We start from the raw sequence: 16,774 nt of genomic DNA, 5'->3' as shown, positions 1-16,774 counted from the left end.
ACAGCCACGGTTGATGACTCGACGCAGAAAAAAAGAAGCGAACGAATGGGTTCACCGAGACTACCCAGAACAACCATGCTCGGGGTGGCACAACCCACCAATAAATAACCCCAAGAGGACGTATACGGTTCATTCCTGGCTGGCTAGTATCACCGCGAATCCGTCCGTGGCCCGCGGAGCGGCTTCATTTTATGCAAATTAAACAAATACAGCGCCAGCCAGACCATCCAATCCGGCTTATTCGTCTCCGGCAAGTTTTTTTTGTTTTGTTTTGTTTCCATTCCGCGGGCGGATCCAATTTTTCACTTTCGATCATTTTCCCACGATTTAGTATTCATCGCGGTGCACGGGGTTTCCGCCCGTTCACTTGCCCATAAAGCCGAAGTGCCGGAAAGACAAAATAATAACAAGATATCTCTCACTCCCTCGTGCTGTTTTGATTATTTCCTCCGAAGCGTCTCATTTTCGGTATCGAAATCACGTACTTACGTACATTGCTGTTCGTCTAATATACACCAGATAATATCAACCACCAACCACTCGTCCTTTTCTCGTCCCGACTTCACTTTCAGCTGGGCGTTGTCTTCCTAGAACAAGGCAAAGCATCCCAGGCGTTGGCCTATCTGGACAAAGCGCTCGAGTTCGACCCGGAGCACGAACAGGCCCTGCTTAATTCGGCAATTTTGCTGCAGGAGTTGGGCCGTCCGGAACTGCGTAAGATAGCACGGGAACGACTACTAAAACTGCTAGCCAAAGACGGTACGTACGGTGGTTTGATTTTACGGCTCACTCAATAAGGTCGAGAACCAACCAAAAAAAAACTCCTCTTCCATTCCACAGAAAGCAACGAACGAGTTCACTTCAATCTCGGCATGCTGGCGATGGATGACCGCAACACGGACGAGGCGGAAAACTGGTTCCGCCGGGCGGTGCACCTGAAGCAGGACTTCCGCAGTGCGCTGTTCAATCTGGCGCTGCTGCTGGCGGACGACCACCGCCCGTTGGAGGCCGCTCCTTTCCTGAACCAGCTGGTCAAGTACCATCCGGACCACATCAAGGGACTGATCCTGCTCGGGGACATCTACATCAACAACATCAAGGATCTGGATGCGGCCGAGAATGTAAGTTTGAGTTGTTTATTTTTATATCGATTTTAATTCAAACGAATGCGATAGTCACAGAAGTGGAGAATGAAATCGGGAAACGGGAAGAGAAAATTCAATAGAGGTAACTTAAAACATTAAAAACACTTCGATTCGGCTCGATTCGATTGAAAAATTTAGAAAATAATACAACATTCCCTTAAATGGTGCTTAAAAATTATTAATAGTAATTCAAATTATTTGTATTTTCAAGAAACATGAAACAAGAAACCATAAAAACCGCAAAGGGAAAGAGTAAATTCTCAAATCAGAAACTCGCAAAATTTCAAACTCATAAAGCAATTTAGATCACTATTAACTCGGAAATTTCAAATTTAGGCGGTGCTGCTAAATAGAGTCAGTAGGATTATTGCACTTGCCCCGTAATTGTCCTGTACTTTTAACAGCCGGCTTCGAAGTCTGTCGATAAAGTCGGGTCAAGTCTTAGAAAGACGTTTAAGCCCAAGATTTTTTTTAACTCGGAATATAAAAAAATCAAATAATTAAAAAAACTAAAATATATATGTTAATGGCGCTATTTAACAAGAAATAAAAATTGCAAAACTGAGTGTCCCATTCGTTAGGGAAATTGTCAAAGTGAAAAGAAGTTTTTTAAAAGTACTTGGACTCGGACTCGGACTCGGACTCGGACTCGGACTCGGACTCGGACTCGGACTTGGACTTGGACTTGGACTTGGACTTGGACTTGGACTTGGACTTGGACTTGGACTTGGACTTGGACTTGGACTTGGACTTGGACTTGGACTTGGACTTGGACTTGGACTTGGACTTGGACTTGGACTTGGACTTGGACTTGGGCTTCGACTTGGACTTGGACTTGGACCTGGACTTGGACTTGGACTTGGAGACTTGCACTTGGACTTGAACTTGGACTTGGAGTTAGACTAGGACCCATTTCCGTAGCGCCAATTGCAATTGGCTAGACTGGCCCGTGCCAAGGGCGCTGGCTATGATGGGTGCCAAAAACGGCTAGAACCTCACTGAAGTACTCTCAAGTGTAGTGAGGTACTGGATATAGGGAGTTTTACGAATCATGTATGACAGTCTAATCTTAAAAAATAATAAACTTCAAAGGAACACTGGTTTAAGAAACGAGGGTACGCTAAATCGGGCGCGCCAAGTCCACCACAATATCACGCTACGGCTTTGGAACAAGGTCTAGAATCTGGGTCCAAAATCTAATAAAATTGTGGTCCAAAACATAGTTCATAATTTAATCCGAATCTGGAACAACATTTGATTAAAAAAATGTGGTCCACGATATTAGCCGTGGTCTAAAATATGGTTTGGGTTCAGAATCTGGTTTAAAACTTAATGCAAAATCTGGTTGTTGGCTTTAAATCTATTTAAAAATGTGGCCAAAATCTGATTTATATTCTGGTCCAGTTCCAGAATCTGGACCCAAATGGTTTATGGAAATCTAATAAAAATGTGATCCAGAATCGAAGCAAGGTCCACCATCTGGTCCAGGTATCCCGAGCAGGAGCGAAGAGCAAAATAATACAAAAACAATATCAAACTGTGTTATAATGGTATATTTTGTTATTGAATAGATATGGAGATACATTGATAACTCATTTTGTTATTGAGTAGATATTTAAAACAGTGGTTGTAAGATGAGATTAATAACTGATTTTGTTATCATATCTTATTTTGAAAATGACATTTGATATATTTCAAAAATTTTCATAAAGAGATTTTAGATTATAAATATTTTATGAAATAATTTTTTAATATCTCATATGCTACTGCATTTGTTATTCAATACCTTAATAATACTAAAATATGTTATTCTAAACTCTGTATACAGTCATGTTATTGCTTTGTTATTCAAATACCACAAGTAGTTATTCTTTTGGCTTTAAAGGAGCAAAATTTTGAAATTATTATTTGTTATTTTACCAACTATGTCAGCCAAAACAAGACCAAATTTTGTTATGAGTTATTCGATTTCCAATAACACATTTTGATATTATTTTGCTATTCGCTCCTGCTCGGGATAACATCTGCTAAAAAATACTATCCAAAATCTGGTCTAGAATCTGATGCAGCTCCAAGATATGATGAAAGTCCAGAATCTGATCAAAAATGCGGTCGAAATTTTATCCAAAATCTGGTCCAAATCTGATAAAAATGTAGCCCAAAATCTGATCCAGGATCTGATGCAGGACCAGAATGTGGTCCAGACCACGTCTAGAATCTGGATCCAAAATCTAAACTAAAACTTTGTCCAAAATCAGATCAAAAATCTGATAAATAATGCGTTTCGGAATTTGGTCCAAAATCTGTTGCAAAATCTGAAACAAAAGTTGATTAAAAGTGGTCCAATCCAGGTTCAAAATTTGGCCAGATCCGCAGACTGGTTCAAGCCCCAATCCTAAATCTGGTTCATTGGTAGTTTTAAAACTGATCAAAAAAACTGTAGCCCAAAATCTTCTCCAGGTTCAAACTCTGGTCAATAAAATCTAATTAAAAATCTCGTTCAATCTGTTCCAAAATTTGATGCTAAATCGGCTCCGGAATTTTATTAAAAAAATATGGACCAAAATGTTGACCTGTCCCAAAATTTGGTCCCAAATCTGATTTGGTCCAGCATGTTGTGCAATATCAAGTTCAAAATCTGATTCAAATTGCAACCCAAAATATCATTAAAAATTAGGTCTAAAATCTGGTCCAGTATCTAGTCCAAATATGTTACAAAAGTTGTGATAAAATTAGGAACAAAATCTGCTAAAAATGTGACACAGAGATTAGTCCAGGTTCAGAATCTGGTTAGTGGTTAAAAATCTTATCAAAAATAATCAACTTGGAAGGAGCACTGATTTAGGAAACGAGGGAGTGCTGAATCGGGTCTTCGCCAAAGGTGCCACCCAGTATCACCCTACGGTTCTGCTTGGACCTAGACTTTGATTTAGACTTACGTGACCATAAGCTTGACTCTGCGATTAATGGTCGATCGCCATCCTTGCAGCCGTGATATAGGAGAATCAAATATGTTACTTTTATTGATGTCCTTCCAACAACGATATCTAAGCCAGATTACCACCGGATGGGTCCGATTTTGATTGACGAGTTAGCTGTTCCTCCGAGTCTATGTCGAATACCAAATCCAGAATGTTCCATTCTTGTCACCTTAATATGATAGCAATAGCAAAGAGTTTGACTGTGACAGTCAACTATCACTGAATAAGAGTTTGAACCTCTAAAATCCACCCCCTGGCTTCACCCATGGTTTCTAACGCTGAGCAACTCAGCATGAAATGCAACTACATTACCGATGCTCGTCTTGACATAATTCATTTGAATTTTCACTTACATTTATAAACTAATTTGCCACTGTCATGGATAAAAGAGCGTTCAGGAGGTGCTCGCATCAGCTAAATTTGTGCTTACAGAATTACAGGTCATTTCATTTGTACACACCAACTTCTTTTTTTACACGGGGGATGGGTAAAAAAACAGTGCAAGAAAAGTCGTGTAAAAAAAATTTGGTGTACAACTGTTGTTGGCGAAATTTTCGAAAAACCGTGCTATTTCGAGAAACCGTACAAAATAAGTCGTCAAAAAAAATCCCTGTTAAAATAAATCCGTGCAAAAACGAATCGATTGTATAGCATCGTTTCAGGTGTATTGCATTTGAATATAAGATTTCTAAGTACTGCTTAGTTTAAGCTTTGTGTAAAGCATCGTGTAAAATATTTAGAGAGCGAGCTGCGATTCTTGCTACGAAAACATAACGTATTGTCAGGGGTCTGGTTTTTTTTTACAAACGAAATCAGGCTCTAATATGGTGGATTTGGTAAGAAAATGGAAAAGAGAAAACAGTATAAACGGAGGGAAGAGGTAGTAAAGAGAAAAAGGAAGTGTAGAAATCAACTTTAATTAAAAATAGGAAAAAAAAATTGGAACAAAAAAGGGAGCTCGGATCTAAAAATGATGGGAAAAAGGAAATAAAAAAGTGAAATTGACAGAAAAATAGAAGAAATGGTCTTTCTAAGACTTGATCCTTCTTTATTGACTTCGCGGCCAGTTGTTAAAATACAGGAGAATTACGGGGCTAGTACAAAAATCTTACTGACTCTATCTAGCAGCACCGCCTAGCCAAGATCCGAACATACGACGATTGGGTTGTTAGACCAGCGTCGTACCACGGAGCTAACTGGGCGGTCTATAAACTATGAAACAGAAAGTTAAAATCAAAATAAAAAGCAGTAAGACGGAAAAGTGATCGAAACAAAAAGGAAATATGAAAAATATTAGAAAAAGGAAGAAAATAGGAAAACAGTTTAATAAAAATCCAAAGAAAACAGCAAGCGGAGCAAAAAAAACCAAAGTTAAAAATGAAGTGTAAATCGATAATATATAGACAGGATAAAATCGTCTGTTGAAAAAAATAATGGGATAAATTATAAAAATCTACGAAAATTGAAATAAGTAAAGTAAGAAACGAACTAGAAATCAGTGTTGAAAAATTCATAGCACCAAAAAACTCAATGAGATTTCAAACACATGGAATTTCAACCTTGATCACAAGCGCAAAACTCACATATGAATTTCTCTCGCTATTATACGCGATGGCTCTGTTGCTATGCGATGTGAACCAAATTCAGCTGTGAGTAGGAATAGAAAAAAACCGCTTCTAGCGATCAAGATTATAGAAGCGATCAGATTCATTGAAATCACTACTTGTAAGCGACAAACACTTTGCCGCGATTCGTGCAAGCTATGACAAACCTCATGTCAGATCATGTTCATTGCATGATTGCGTTGAGAAATATAACAAATACAGACGATTGGTTGTGTGTATCGTATGAATCACAATACAAACAACATGTGTGACCTTTTTTCTCGCAGTTAGGTAACACTGTGATCGACTGCTGAGACTGTTTAGAGAACAAAATCTTGTGATCAATGCTAAAGATTCACTGTTTGTCATGATCTGTACGGATCGTGATCTGTGCGTGTGTCGATAACTCACAGATTTTATCAAGATCGCTAATCTTCCATCCCTGGCTGTGAGCATTTTGCTTCATTCTTCCACAGCTTCCATCTCCATTTCATACAACAAACTAGAGAGCAAAAGAGAATCTTCCGTCAGAGAAAACATCAGCAGCGAAAAATGCAACACACATTCATGAATTAAGATGGCAAACATATTGGTGGAATTTACATATTTCTTTCGCGGGAATCGACATTTTCTTAACTAGAAAGTAACAAGCCTAATAAGAATTAGATAAACATGTAATTTAAATGTGCGTTTTAGTTTCACTTTGCGATTTATTTAGAGATTTATTCCCTCACGCTTTCTCATAGCTACGTATCGCACCTACATATCGCAGAGAATACCTATGCTATTTGTGCATGGCTCCGGGTAGCAGATGAAGCAAAGCAGATTCACAGTTGATTTTGAGCTTTTACCATCAATGCTAGAAATACGAAAATAAAAAAGTAGTAAAATAAAGTACTTCATTACATTTAAGTCCCTATCATGTGCAGTGGATTTTTGAGTCTTGAAATGTATATAACTGCTCATAGCGTAACACCAAAACTATTTCAACTTTATTGCAAATTATTTTTAAAGATTTGGTCCCCCCCCCACTCTCTTTCCTTTTATTTAAAAATAGCCCCTAAGTTTTATAAGGGGCTAAACATTTGTGTTTAACATGAGTAAAATATTTTTATAAAAATATATAAAATCAGTTGTCTGTGGACTTCACAGCCAAAATAATTTGAAAAATGAGTGTACGGAGTATTAACGCTTCTAACACGAAATAGAAGGTTCATACAAAGCGATGACTGAAAGCGATAAAATAGAAAATTTTATTCAATTTTGTCTCTTTTGATAGGTATTCGCTTACCGGACAATAACACAACATATGAAATACAGGAATAGACTTGGGTTTTACCACTAAACACCATTATTTTCGAACTCCACTCTTAGCTCCTAGCCTGTCACATCTCTTATCTCCTAATATTGTACATCTGCTATCGTTCCCGAAATTTCTATAATGTAAAAATATATAGCCCTTCTCGCTATATAGGATTAGGACCTCCTCCTCCTTCCATTTTACAGACCCTCCTCACCTTTATCTCTTAACCGCTTGTAGAATTTCTCTTGGTGCAAGTTTGGTGGAGAACGGTGAGACATTCCGGAGTGATGGTGGAATATACATATTCACTTTTGTATATTTACTAGCTGACCCGACAAACTCCGTATTGCCACAAATTAAACCGTATTGTACATAAATCGTGAATCTCGGATGACCTCTGTCTCAATCTCGAGTTTTGTAAGTTTCTAAGGAGTTCAACCTTAGATGATTCATTTAATACAGTACAGTAGTAAATAATACAGAAAAATCTCTTCAGTTCTATTCCGAAATCGAAAAAAATGAAATAGAAATTCAAACCTCAACTCTTTAAAAACATTTCAAAATTGCAAATAAAAAATCGATCTACCGAAAGATACAACACTGTGAAATAAACAACTTGTTTTTTCTTCTATTCCAGTGCTACAAGCGCATCCTCCAGCTGGACCCAATCAACATTCAAGGTCTGCACAATCTCTGCGTGGTGTACGTGGAACGGGGCAAACTGGCCCAGGCTCAGTCGTGTTTGTCCCACGCGCACCAGCTGGCTCCCGCCGAGGACTACATTCTGCGTCATCTGCAGATTGTGCAGACACGGATCGCCCGGCTGCACGGGACGCCCGGTCCGAGCCGGGAGAAAGAAATTGCCTTTACGGATTTCGATCCACGTGAGTTCGGAGGAAATCCCTCGACGACGACGACGACGACGCCGACAGCGGCGGCGGCGGCGGAAGCCGACCTCCAGCAGCCACCACACGGTGGTAACAGTGTAAATAGTCCAACCGATTCGGATGCTTCTGCCGACAGCAGTGGCACCAGCAGTAGTAGTAGAAGTAAGAGTAGTAGTGATAACGATACACATAATAATTTGGAAACATCATTACCTCAACCGAACGATGCGACTGAAGCAGGCAACAGCAACAGCAGTAGCAGTAGTAGGAGTAGCACTAGCAGTAAAGATAGTGATGGCAGCGACAGCAGCGACCCCATTTTTATCGATTCCGAGGAATCGGTCTCTTCATCCACGTCCGCCTCTTCGAGCGGAAGCCACTCCCGGCTGCATCAAAATGCGCCGAAATCCGGCGGCGACGAGTTGACTGGTGACAACCGCAGCAGCAGGACTGGTAGACCTAGCAGCAGCAGCAGTAGTAGCAGTAGCACTGGCAGTGAGAATATTAATTCTCATTACCACCAAAACCATCATTATCAGCAGCAGCAGCAGCAGCAACGAAGAAGAAACGTTGCCTTTCAGCAGCAGGCGGATGACTCCGCGACGAGTGCAAGCTCCCCGGCGACGCTTGTCGGGAAGGACCTCGATAATCCATCGTCCGGGATGTCATAGCATCAAATTCTTAATTACAAGTTAGACTGTTTTAAAATTAATTAGGACTGAACCCGAGAACTGAACCTGCACTGATAATGATTACGGTCGTTACGATGGTGACGACGAAAACGATGATGACGATGATGATGATGATGTTGATGCTGATAACGATACTGTTGATAGCTACAGGAGTATGAGAGTAGGATGCTACAAGCTGTGAGCTTCGTGTGCTTGTATTTGTGCGGGTGTGGGTGTGTGTGTGCGCGCACGTAGTCCTGAGGGTTTGCAAATTTGTCCCGACAGGCAACCGTGGAGACAGTGAAAGAATTATGATACTTACTTAAAGCTAGCTTCTCCGAAACGACGGGCCGGCACCCTGCCAGCGCAGCGCTGCGCTGCGGGGTCCAGAGGCCAGGCAAAAGGACAGGAAAGCTCGTTACACGAATTGTAAGTGAGTGGTAAAAGGTACTAAAGTGAAATTATGTGTTATTGCCGAGAATGATTATTTTATGGTGTAGGAAAATGTCGCGGTAAAGGCCGCGGAGGTTACGCGGGTTGGGTCAGAGATTTAGTGGATCGAAATGGTTCAAGCGCCGTTGGTTTTTTGATGGGTGGTAAAAAAATTTCATTTCGACAGTAACCGTAAGCTCGATGAGATTCAGCGGCTTTGGCATACCACAAAGCATCTGACTTTACTCTCGGTTTATTAAATTGTGCTGTAAATAAACCGCTAAAACTTTCGTCATAAATTTACATAGTATTTTACGAGATTTTTATGCACCGACAAATAATTGTGGTCTTTAAGAAAATATTTTTCATTATACCATTAGTATTAATTCTCAGATGTTAGGTTTTAATTTTTATTAGATTGCAAAATGATTTTAAAGTTTTACCAAATTACTATGAACGCACACCCGTTTCACTGATACTTTTGGAAACCAAAAGTAAAATTTTTGTCACCAGATACCAGATACCTGTCCAATATTTTTGAAACTATTTGATTGGGCAGCTCAATTATGCAAAGTTTTATTCAATATTGCTTCCAGCGGCAATTCGTATGATATTAATTTAGATTGGCCAAAACAAGATCTTATTAGTAATTGAATTATTTCCTAAAATTCACGAGCAAAATTGGCTTGATGAAAAGTTAACTTACTCAAAATATGTTTACAAAAATGACCAACATTTTAAGTTGGTTGGAGTTTTTAGCAAAAAAAAAAAGCTGAAAAAGCAAAGCAATTGTTAAAGATAAGTATGATGTTTCTATTGTTTTCAGCCAGTAAGAAAATGAGACTGTTCGTAACATTTTATTGACAAATTTCGGTGTTCATTTTCTAAGACTTACAAAAATCGGCAATGCTTAGAACTTCCATACATTCTAAAAAGATAAATGCCAAATCAACCAGCATAAGGCTCTTGTAAGATTTATATTTGATTTCTAAGCCGAAGGAAATCAAATTTTATTACGCATTTTACTATTCTCGGCCAAGGGTTTACCGGTCAAAACATAACCAAATGAACTAAAATTTAGTAGAAACTGATAACGTAAAGTTTACCGCATTAAATCGAGTTCATTGACAATTATTAAGCCGAAAATCAATCTCACTTCAATGACTTTTCAAAATTATCGTTCCGTTTTGGAGAGAAGTCTTAGAATTTGATGAATTTTTCTGAACGGTCACAGTTCATTCGAGGTCTCCAATTTTTCCAATTGGTTCGCGCAGCTCGATCGGCTTCTGTTAACATCTTTGGCGATTGAACCACTCCTTTGGAGCTCAGAAGAATGAGGTGGTTAGAAGTGAGTGCATCGGGATCGCTAGGCTGCACCGAGATGAACGTCAAAGGTCGTGAGTTCATGATCGACTCGGCTTCTATGAGAATCGTCAATAGCGTCTCGTCGTCTGGATTCCGTGAACTGGACAGGCTGTTGAGCGGTTTTGACACTTCGCACTAATCGCTCCCAAATCCCTCCGAAGTGTGGAGCTGAGGGTGACTTGAAAACCCATTTAGTGTTCGCATTAGTGAACGTTTCGGCCAGTTTTTTATGCATGTCTTCGATTTGCTCGCTGCTCACGACTAGCACTCTGGAAATTTGTGGCATTGTCGGTGTAGATTTCACACGATGCCCCTCGGCGTGCGATGAACCGACGGATCGCCAGCTTGCAGGACTCCGATGACAATGTATAGGATACCTCCAGGTAGACAGCTCGTATGGACAAACAAGTAAATAGAACTACCCACCTCTTGACGATGCTACGCCCAATTCGAACTTGTACTGGTCCTTGTTCTCGTCACGCTTTTTGAATTATCAGCTTGCCGTGGATAAGAACGTGCGATATAAGACCCAGCGAATCGAAAAAGCGCATTACACATTGCAGAATGTTCCACTTGGTGGTTGGAGTGGTTTCCCGATCCAGATCAATTGCGTAGGTAAATTTGTCTTCTCAGGGTTCCTAAAGCATCTTAAGGACTCGCTCGGTCGCATCTCCAGTAGAGAAGGGCAGCGGATACCGCAGCTGGTTCTCCTACCCGTCGAAGAACTTCTTGGGAATACGATAACCATTTCCTGATGGTAAAACCCCCAACTGTAGCTACTTCGGTCGTAACTTCGACAGTTTCCTGTACCGAATCGAAGCTGTTCAGGTAGTCATCAACATAATGCTTGTTGGTGATCGGCTTTGCCGCCCATGGGTACTGCTCCTTGTACTTCGCTGCATTCAAGTTTTTAATAAACTGTGCCTGGGTTGGCGAGCAAGTGGATCCGAAACTGCCGACGTCCAATACATATATCTGGATGGCTTCAGACGGATTACTGCAGAAGAGAAACTCCTGGTATGGTCTATCTGGTTGCCGAATGAAGAACTGGTGAAACATCTGCTTGATGTCACCGCTCGCCGCCACTTTTCGCTCTCGGAATCCACACAACACCTTCAACAAGGCAACTAGGAAGTCTGGACCTTTTAAGAGTACACTATTGAGGGATATTCCTTTTACTAGCTCCTGGAGGTTAATAAAATTCCTTCCCGCTCGCAACGTGAATGTATCCATCCTTCAAATATTCCTTGATTTGCTGGTGCGCGCTTCTTTTCAATTCAGGATCAGCTGCCATTCTCCTTTCGAAACACTCCCATCGTTTCATGACCATCGGAAAGCTATTCGGAAGGTCTAGATGATCATATCGCCACGTTAACCCGGTTTCGAAACCCCCAGGAACTCGCTTTGTGGTTTCCAATTGTTTCCGTTGCGAAAAACTGTTTAACCACATTATGTAGTCCTTCGTTGGTACAACCACAAACATGCATAGCAAAATCAGCTACGTTTTTTGAGCCCTCAACGGTGCCACAAATAGTTCAGCCAAGTCGTGTTTTGGTAGTTATCGGGTCGCCGAGTTGACCCTCGTGAATCTTGATTGAATCCAGCAGACTCGCGTTATTCGCACCAATCAAAATACCAGGCGATACAGAATTATAGCCCCGCACCGACAATCTTCTCAAATGGCTGAATCGGTGAGAAAGTGAGAAAGAAAGCGTCTGCTTCGGTAGGTTGAGATTCAACCTGTCATTCAACCAGAAGCAATCCTTCATGCCGACTCCGCAAATTTGGATCTGAACCCGTTGGGACTTCGACTCATATCTAGCGACGTTGCTTATCCAGCTGAGACACAGCGGCGCTGGTGCCCCATTCTCGATTCCCAGTCGCTTAACGATCGCCTGATTGACCAGAGTGAGCGACGACCCATCATCCAGGAAGCTGCACGAGAAGCATCCGGAGGAGTACCTTTTGCTTGGTATGATGATGTTCAGATGTAGCTGCGCAGGACCTTGTCCACTAGTTCTTGCAGTAAAACCGGATTACACAAATGCGCTACCTGACCTGCAGCCTCCCAGTGATCACAGAGGTTTTGAACCGCAATCTCAAAGGAATTTAATGTATCTAGCCTATCTGCCTTCGGTGCCGAGACTTCACGGATTTTATTTAATAGAGTGTAGATAATAAGCTCCGGCCTACCGAAAAACGTGTATTAGAATAGCAATTACCTGTGGTACACATGCCGGAAGCAGCAACCGACAGTTTACTGCGTCGAGCACCCTACCTTCCAAGATTTCTGTAACCTAGCCAAGTTCTCTACGTCCGAAAATCCGCACGCTGTAGACGAGTTGACATAGGAACTGTAGAACATGGGCCAATTGTTCGGATTCCCATCGAAGGTCGGCAGCTCTCTTGGAATCACCTGTCTGACTAATAGCTGCTGCGGTGATGGCCCAACCTGTGGTGGAATCGGCACATCCGGTACTGGAGCACTTGGAATCGGCATTGGTTGATGCGGTGCACCCGGTACTGGAAATGGTGGGTTCATTGACGTCATCGGCACTGGAATAAGCATCGCACTTGTTGACACAACCAGCCTTTCCGAATTGATAATAGAGACTGATGCTAACGGGTTTGTCCAAGAGCTTGGTACGAATGCATCGGAGGTAACTAGGCAGTGAGATGGATGGGTGCACCGTTCCTGATACTGGAATTGAACCCCACATCGAAGTTGCTTGATTCAGCTGGCCAAATGCGGACACGATAGGAAACGGGCCCTTCTGGGTGAATGTCAGTCCATCACCGCCGGCAGACGTCTGAGTGAACCCTACTTGTTTCGGAATAGCACCCAATCGCTGATAGTGGTTCAGATTCTGCCGGCAGAACAGCAGCAGTGATTTGCGATGGGCCCTACGATTCGGCGAGCTGCTTTTGAGCTTTTGATACAGCTGCGGTTGTCGGAGTGGAATTGTGACCGAATGAGGGTATCGACGATGTCACCTTCGCATTCTCTCCCTGTGGAGCGATCGACAAGTTTTTTGCCTCAATTTCCATCCTCTTCGTCCAATTGTCCACCTTCGCGACTCCTTCTATCGTTGACTGCATGGATTCCGACAGAATCGACGTGTTTCCTGTGCCTCCCAGGATCTCCAGCTTCGTCGCCTCCAGCTGCATTTTCTTTCTCGCCAACTCTTGTTCTTTTCGATAAACGTTTCGAACATTTGCAAATCGAGCGACAAGCAACCATGCATTGCGGGCGGTTTGAAGACATTTTGCTAACGGGACACTCGCGAGCGCACAGCCTCGTAGCGTCGTTCTACGCAGTCCACTGACGAAACCAACAGCTTGTGAGTTATCAGCTGCAGATCTTACACGCAGTTAAGAGTGCGGGCCCTCATCGCAAGGCATGAAAAAGTCCGAGGGAGATGCTCATGCCATTGTGTTCGTTAGAACGTGATCGCGTGTGCGAGAAATTTAGACCACACGAGTGCGGGCTTCTCAACACTGAGTGAGCAACAGTGATTACATCTCGTTCGTGTTCGTGTTTGAGTAGCATCGGGCACCAATAGGCGAGCTGCTAGAGTGATGATTCTAGACTACCATACCCGGAATGATTGGGATACCAAATACGTGTCAAGTTAGAGGCTCTTGTGTTTATCGGTGCTGGATTTATGGGCGGGGCAGCTGTTGAGAGTTATACCTTCGATTCACTATTTCAGAACTAAAAATGACTGACTGAATTTTTCAGAACGCACCGCGTCATTTGAAAAGATTGTTAACTGAATATCATTTCAAATTATTGTATTGTATTGCATATTGGTCGAATCATCTGACAATTGACATTATCTACATGAAAAATTAAATCTAAAACTAAGTCTGATGCAGCATCCTGGACCTTGTTATTTTTCTACTGAAAGCGCGTGAGGTAACATTTTCGAAGTCAAATAAGTCTTCGACTAGCGTGAAGGTACGAGTGCATGACGTCAGCGGTTCATAAAATCCGTACATGGTCCGATGGAATCTATTTGTCAACAGACTCGATGAACGAAGCTGTCTACGTGAAGCTCTTAAATCAATTTGAGACAGTAAAACCGGGGCGTCAAACTCATTATTGAGAAGCTTGACTTGGAGCTAAAAGCTGACAACGGTCTTCGTAGCAGGGAACGATACGGACAAATCTTCGTTGCACACGCTCTATTCTAGCTGTCCAACACAACTTATAGGGATTCCAGATGATACAGGCGTTTGCAAGTATTGGTCGTACTAATGCGCAGTACAATGCTTTCGAGCAATGCGGATCTTTAAAGTCACGAGCGATTTTTGTGATGAATCCCAGTTGCTGCGAAGCTCTTGAGATGACAGCAGTATATTGTTGGTTGAACGTGAGCATGTTATCCAACAAAACTCCAAGATCATTAATCTGATCGACGCGTTCTAGAACAACTCCGTTTATCTGATAGTCAAATGAGATAGGCACATTGTAACGATGAAATATTGTTAGCTTGTTTCTGTTACACCAATCAGCGAAGATGTCCAGCAGTGTTTGCAATCGGCGGCAATCGTCAACAGATTTCACAACTAGATTAGATAGATCTTTAGATCATCGGCATATACCAGTACCCATCCGGAACCCAACAGAATAGCAATATCGTTAAAGTACAAGGCGAAAAGCAAAGGCCCCAAGTTACTACCTTGTGGCACACCAAAAGTATTACAAAATTCACGTGAAACTGTCGAATTCAGCTTGACACGTAAAGTACGGTCTGTGAGATGAGAGCTCAAGCACGAATTCAGTCTATCAGAAACACCCAGGTTAGAGAGCTTGTGCAAGAATATTTGATGATCTATTGTGTCGAAAGCGGCCTTAATATCTGTGTACACAGCATCAATTTGCGTTCCGGCTTCCATTTGTGAGATGCAAGTACTGGTGAATTCGATCAAGTTAGTCGAAACAGCACGACTCGGCATAAAGCCATGCTGGTCAACTGAAATATAGTTTTTGGTGCTGTTCAGGATTACACTACTGACGATGATTTCAAAACACTTTGATCCAGTAGAAAGACTTGTAATGCCTCTGTAGTTTCTTACGTCTCGCTTTCCTCCCTTCTTGAATACGGGAAACATATAGGACTGTTTCCACAGCGTTGGAAACTTCCGCTGCTCAAACGATTTGTTTTAAATCCTACTGAAGGGCAGGGCAAGAGCAGTAGCGCAGCGATAGAGAATAATAGCTGGAATACCAACGGGACCCGATGAGTAGGAGCTCTTCAATTTCTTGGCACCAGCAATAACCATATCTGGAGTGATGTCAAAAACATCCAGATCAACTGCACCATCAGGGACATCCGACGCAGCTATTTCAGCATCAGATTGTGTAGAACAGCCACTCGCAAACCCAGAAGAAACATGATCGGCAAACAATTCGCAAAATTCGGTAATTGTCGAGGATTCCATTCGACCCAGGATCACACTAGGAGGAATAGAAGAGTTTTTCCTCTTGGCAAACCAAATTGTACCCGCAGTACATAGGATTTGTAAAGAGAACTATTCAGCCCACGGTAAGCGTCACTGGCATCTTTGAAAGCGCGTTTATTTAGCGGTGTTCGTGGCTTACGCAGTAGTCTCTGTTTTGCGTTCCGATTCCGTTTCAATTTGCGCATCTCACTGTTACTCCAAGCAGGTTTTAAAGGAGTTTTAACTCTAGGTACATTTCCATTCAGCCAAGTGCAGACAGCATTGCAAAACTGCAATGTCTCATATCATCCACGTTCATCTCGCCCAATAATGCAGCCCAATTCAGAGAAATAAAGTTTGCATCAAGTGCCTCAAAGTTTATTCGACAATAATTTAGAGGTACCATTCCGACATTGGTAGCAGGAGCGTCAACGGGATATACCCCTCTAGGCAAAAATAAATCCCCTATAGGCAAAAATAAATCCAGTGGAGGATGGTGAGGATCTCGACGGGAAGCAGCGGAGATATTGCGCAAATCACTGAGATCTCTTGATCAGGAAGGCAGTACACGAGGACGAGTGTTCGTCCAAGGTGGATTTACTTGTTTTAAATTTAGAAATTCGCGTCCATCAACCACAGCAGCACTAGCAGCAGGAAGCATGAGGGAATTGTCGTATTGTACTCCATCCTCCCCATTAAACCAGGAAATTTGCGGTTGGTTGTAATCACCGCAAATCAAAATTCTGTGGTCAGAAACCTCTTTCTCACGTAGCTCACGAATCGAGAGGATATGCTCGTCTATGAACCTGACTACCTTGCTTCTATCGGGAGGGATGTAAACTGCTACAAGCAAAAACTAACAGCAGAAACACAGACTTCTTCGAAACAACTTCCATGGTTTAGATCGACCATCGAACTAGAAAACTGTTGGGCAACGG

The 16,774-nt window shown here is 42.0% G+C and overlaps 1 protein-coding gene across 1 annotated transcript in view; it reads left to right on the top strand.

The window, feature by feature from the left end:
• Positions 1-8,591, top strand: part of LOC128735253 (protein O-mannosyl-transferase Tmtc3-like) — a 450,482-nt gene extending 441,891 nt beyond the window's left edge. Inside the window, exons 9-11 of the mRNA XM_053829747.1 lie at positions 573-759; positions 841-1,121; positions 7,671-8,591. Coding sequence (XP_053685722.1) covers positions 573-759; positions 841-1,121; positions 7,671-8,591 — 1,389 coding nt within the window. The remainder of the gene's footprint in view (positions 1-572; positions 760-840; positions 1,122-7,670) is intronic.
• Positions 8,592-16,774: the final 8,183 nt, after the last annotated feature.

This window comes from Sabethes cyaneus, chromosome 2, assembly GCF_943734655.1.
Source record: "Sabethes cyaneus chromosome 2, idSabCyanKW18_F2, whole genome shotgun sequence".
In the NCBI taxonomy this organism is placed as follows: Eukaryota; Metazoa; Arthropoda; class Insecta; order Diptera; family Culicidae; genus Sabethes; species Sabethes cyaneus.
The sequence above is the reverse complement of the archived record's forward strand: the minus strand, read 5'-3'. Positions and strand labels throughout refer to the sequence as shown.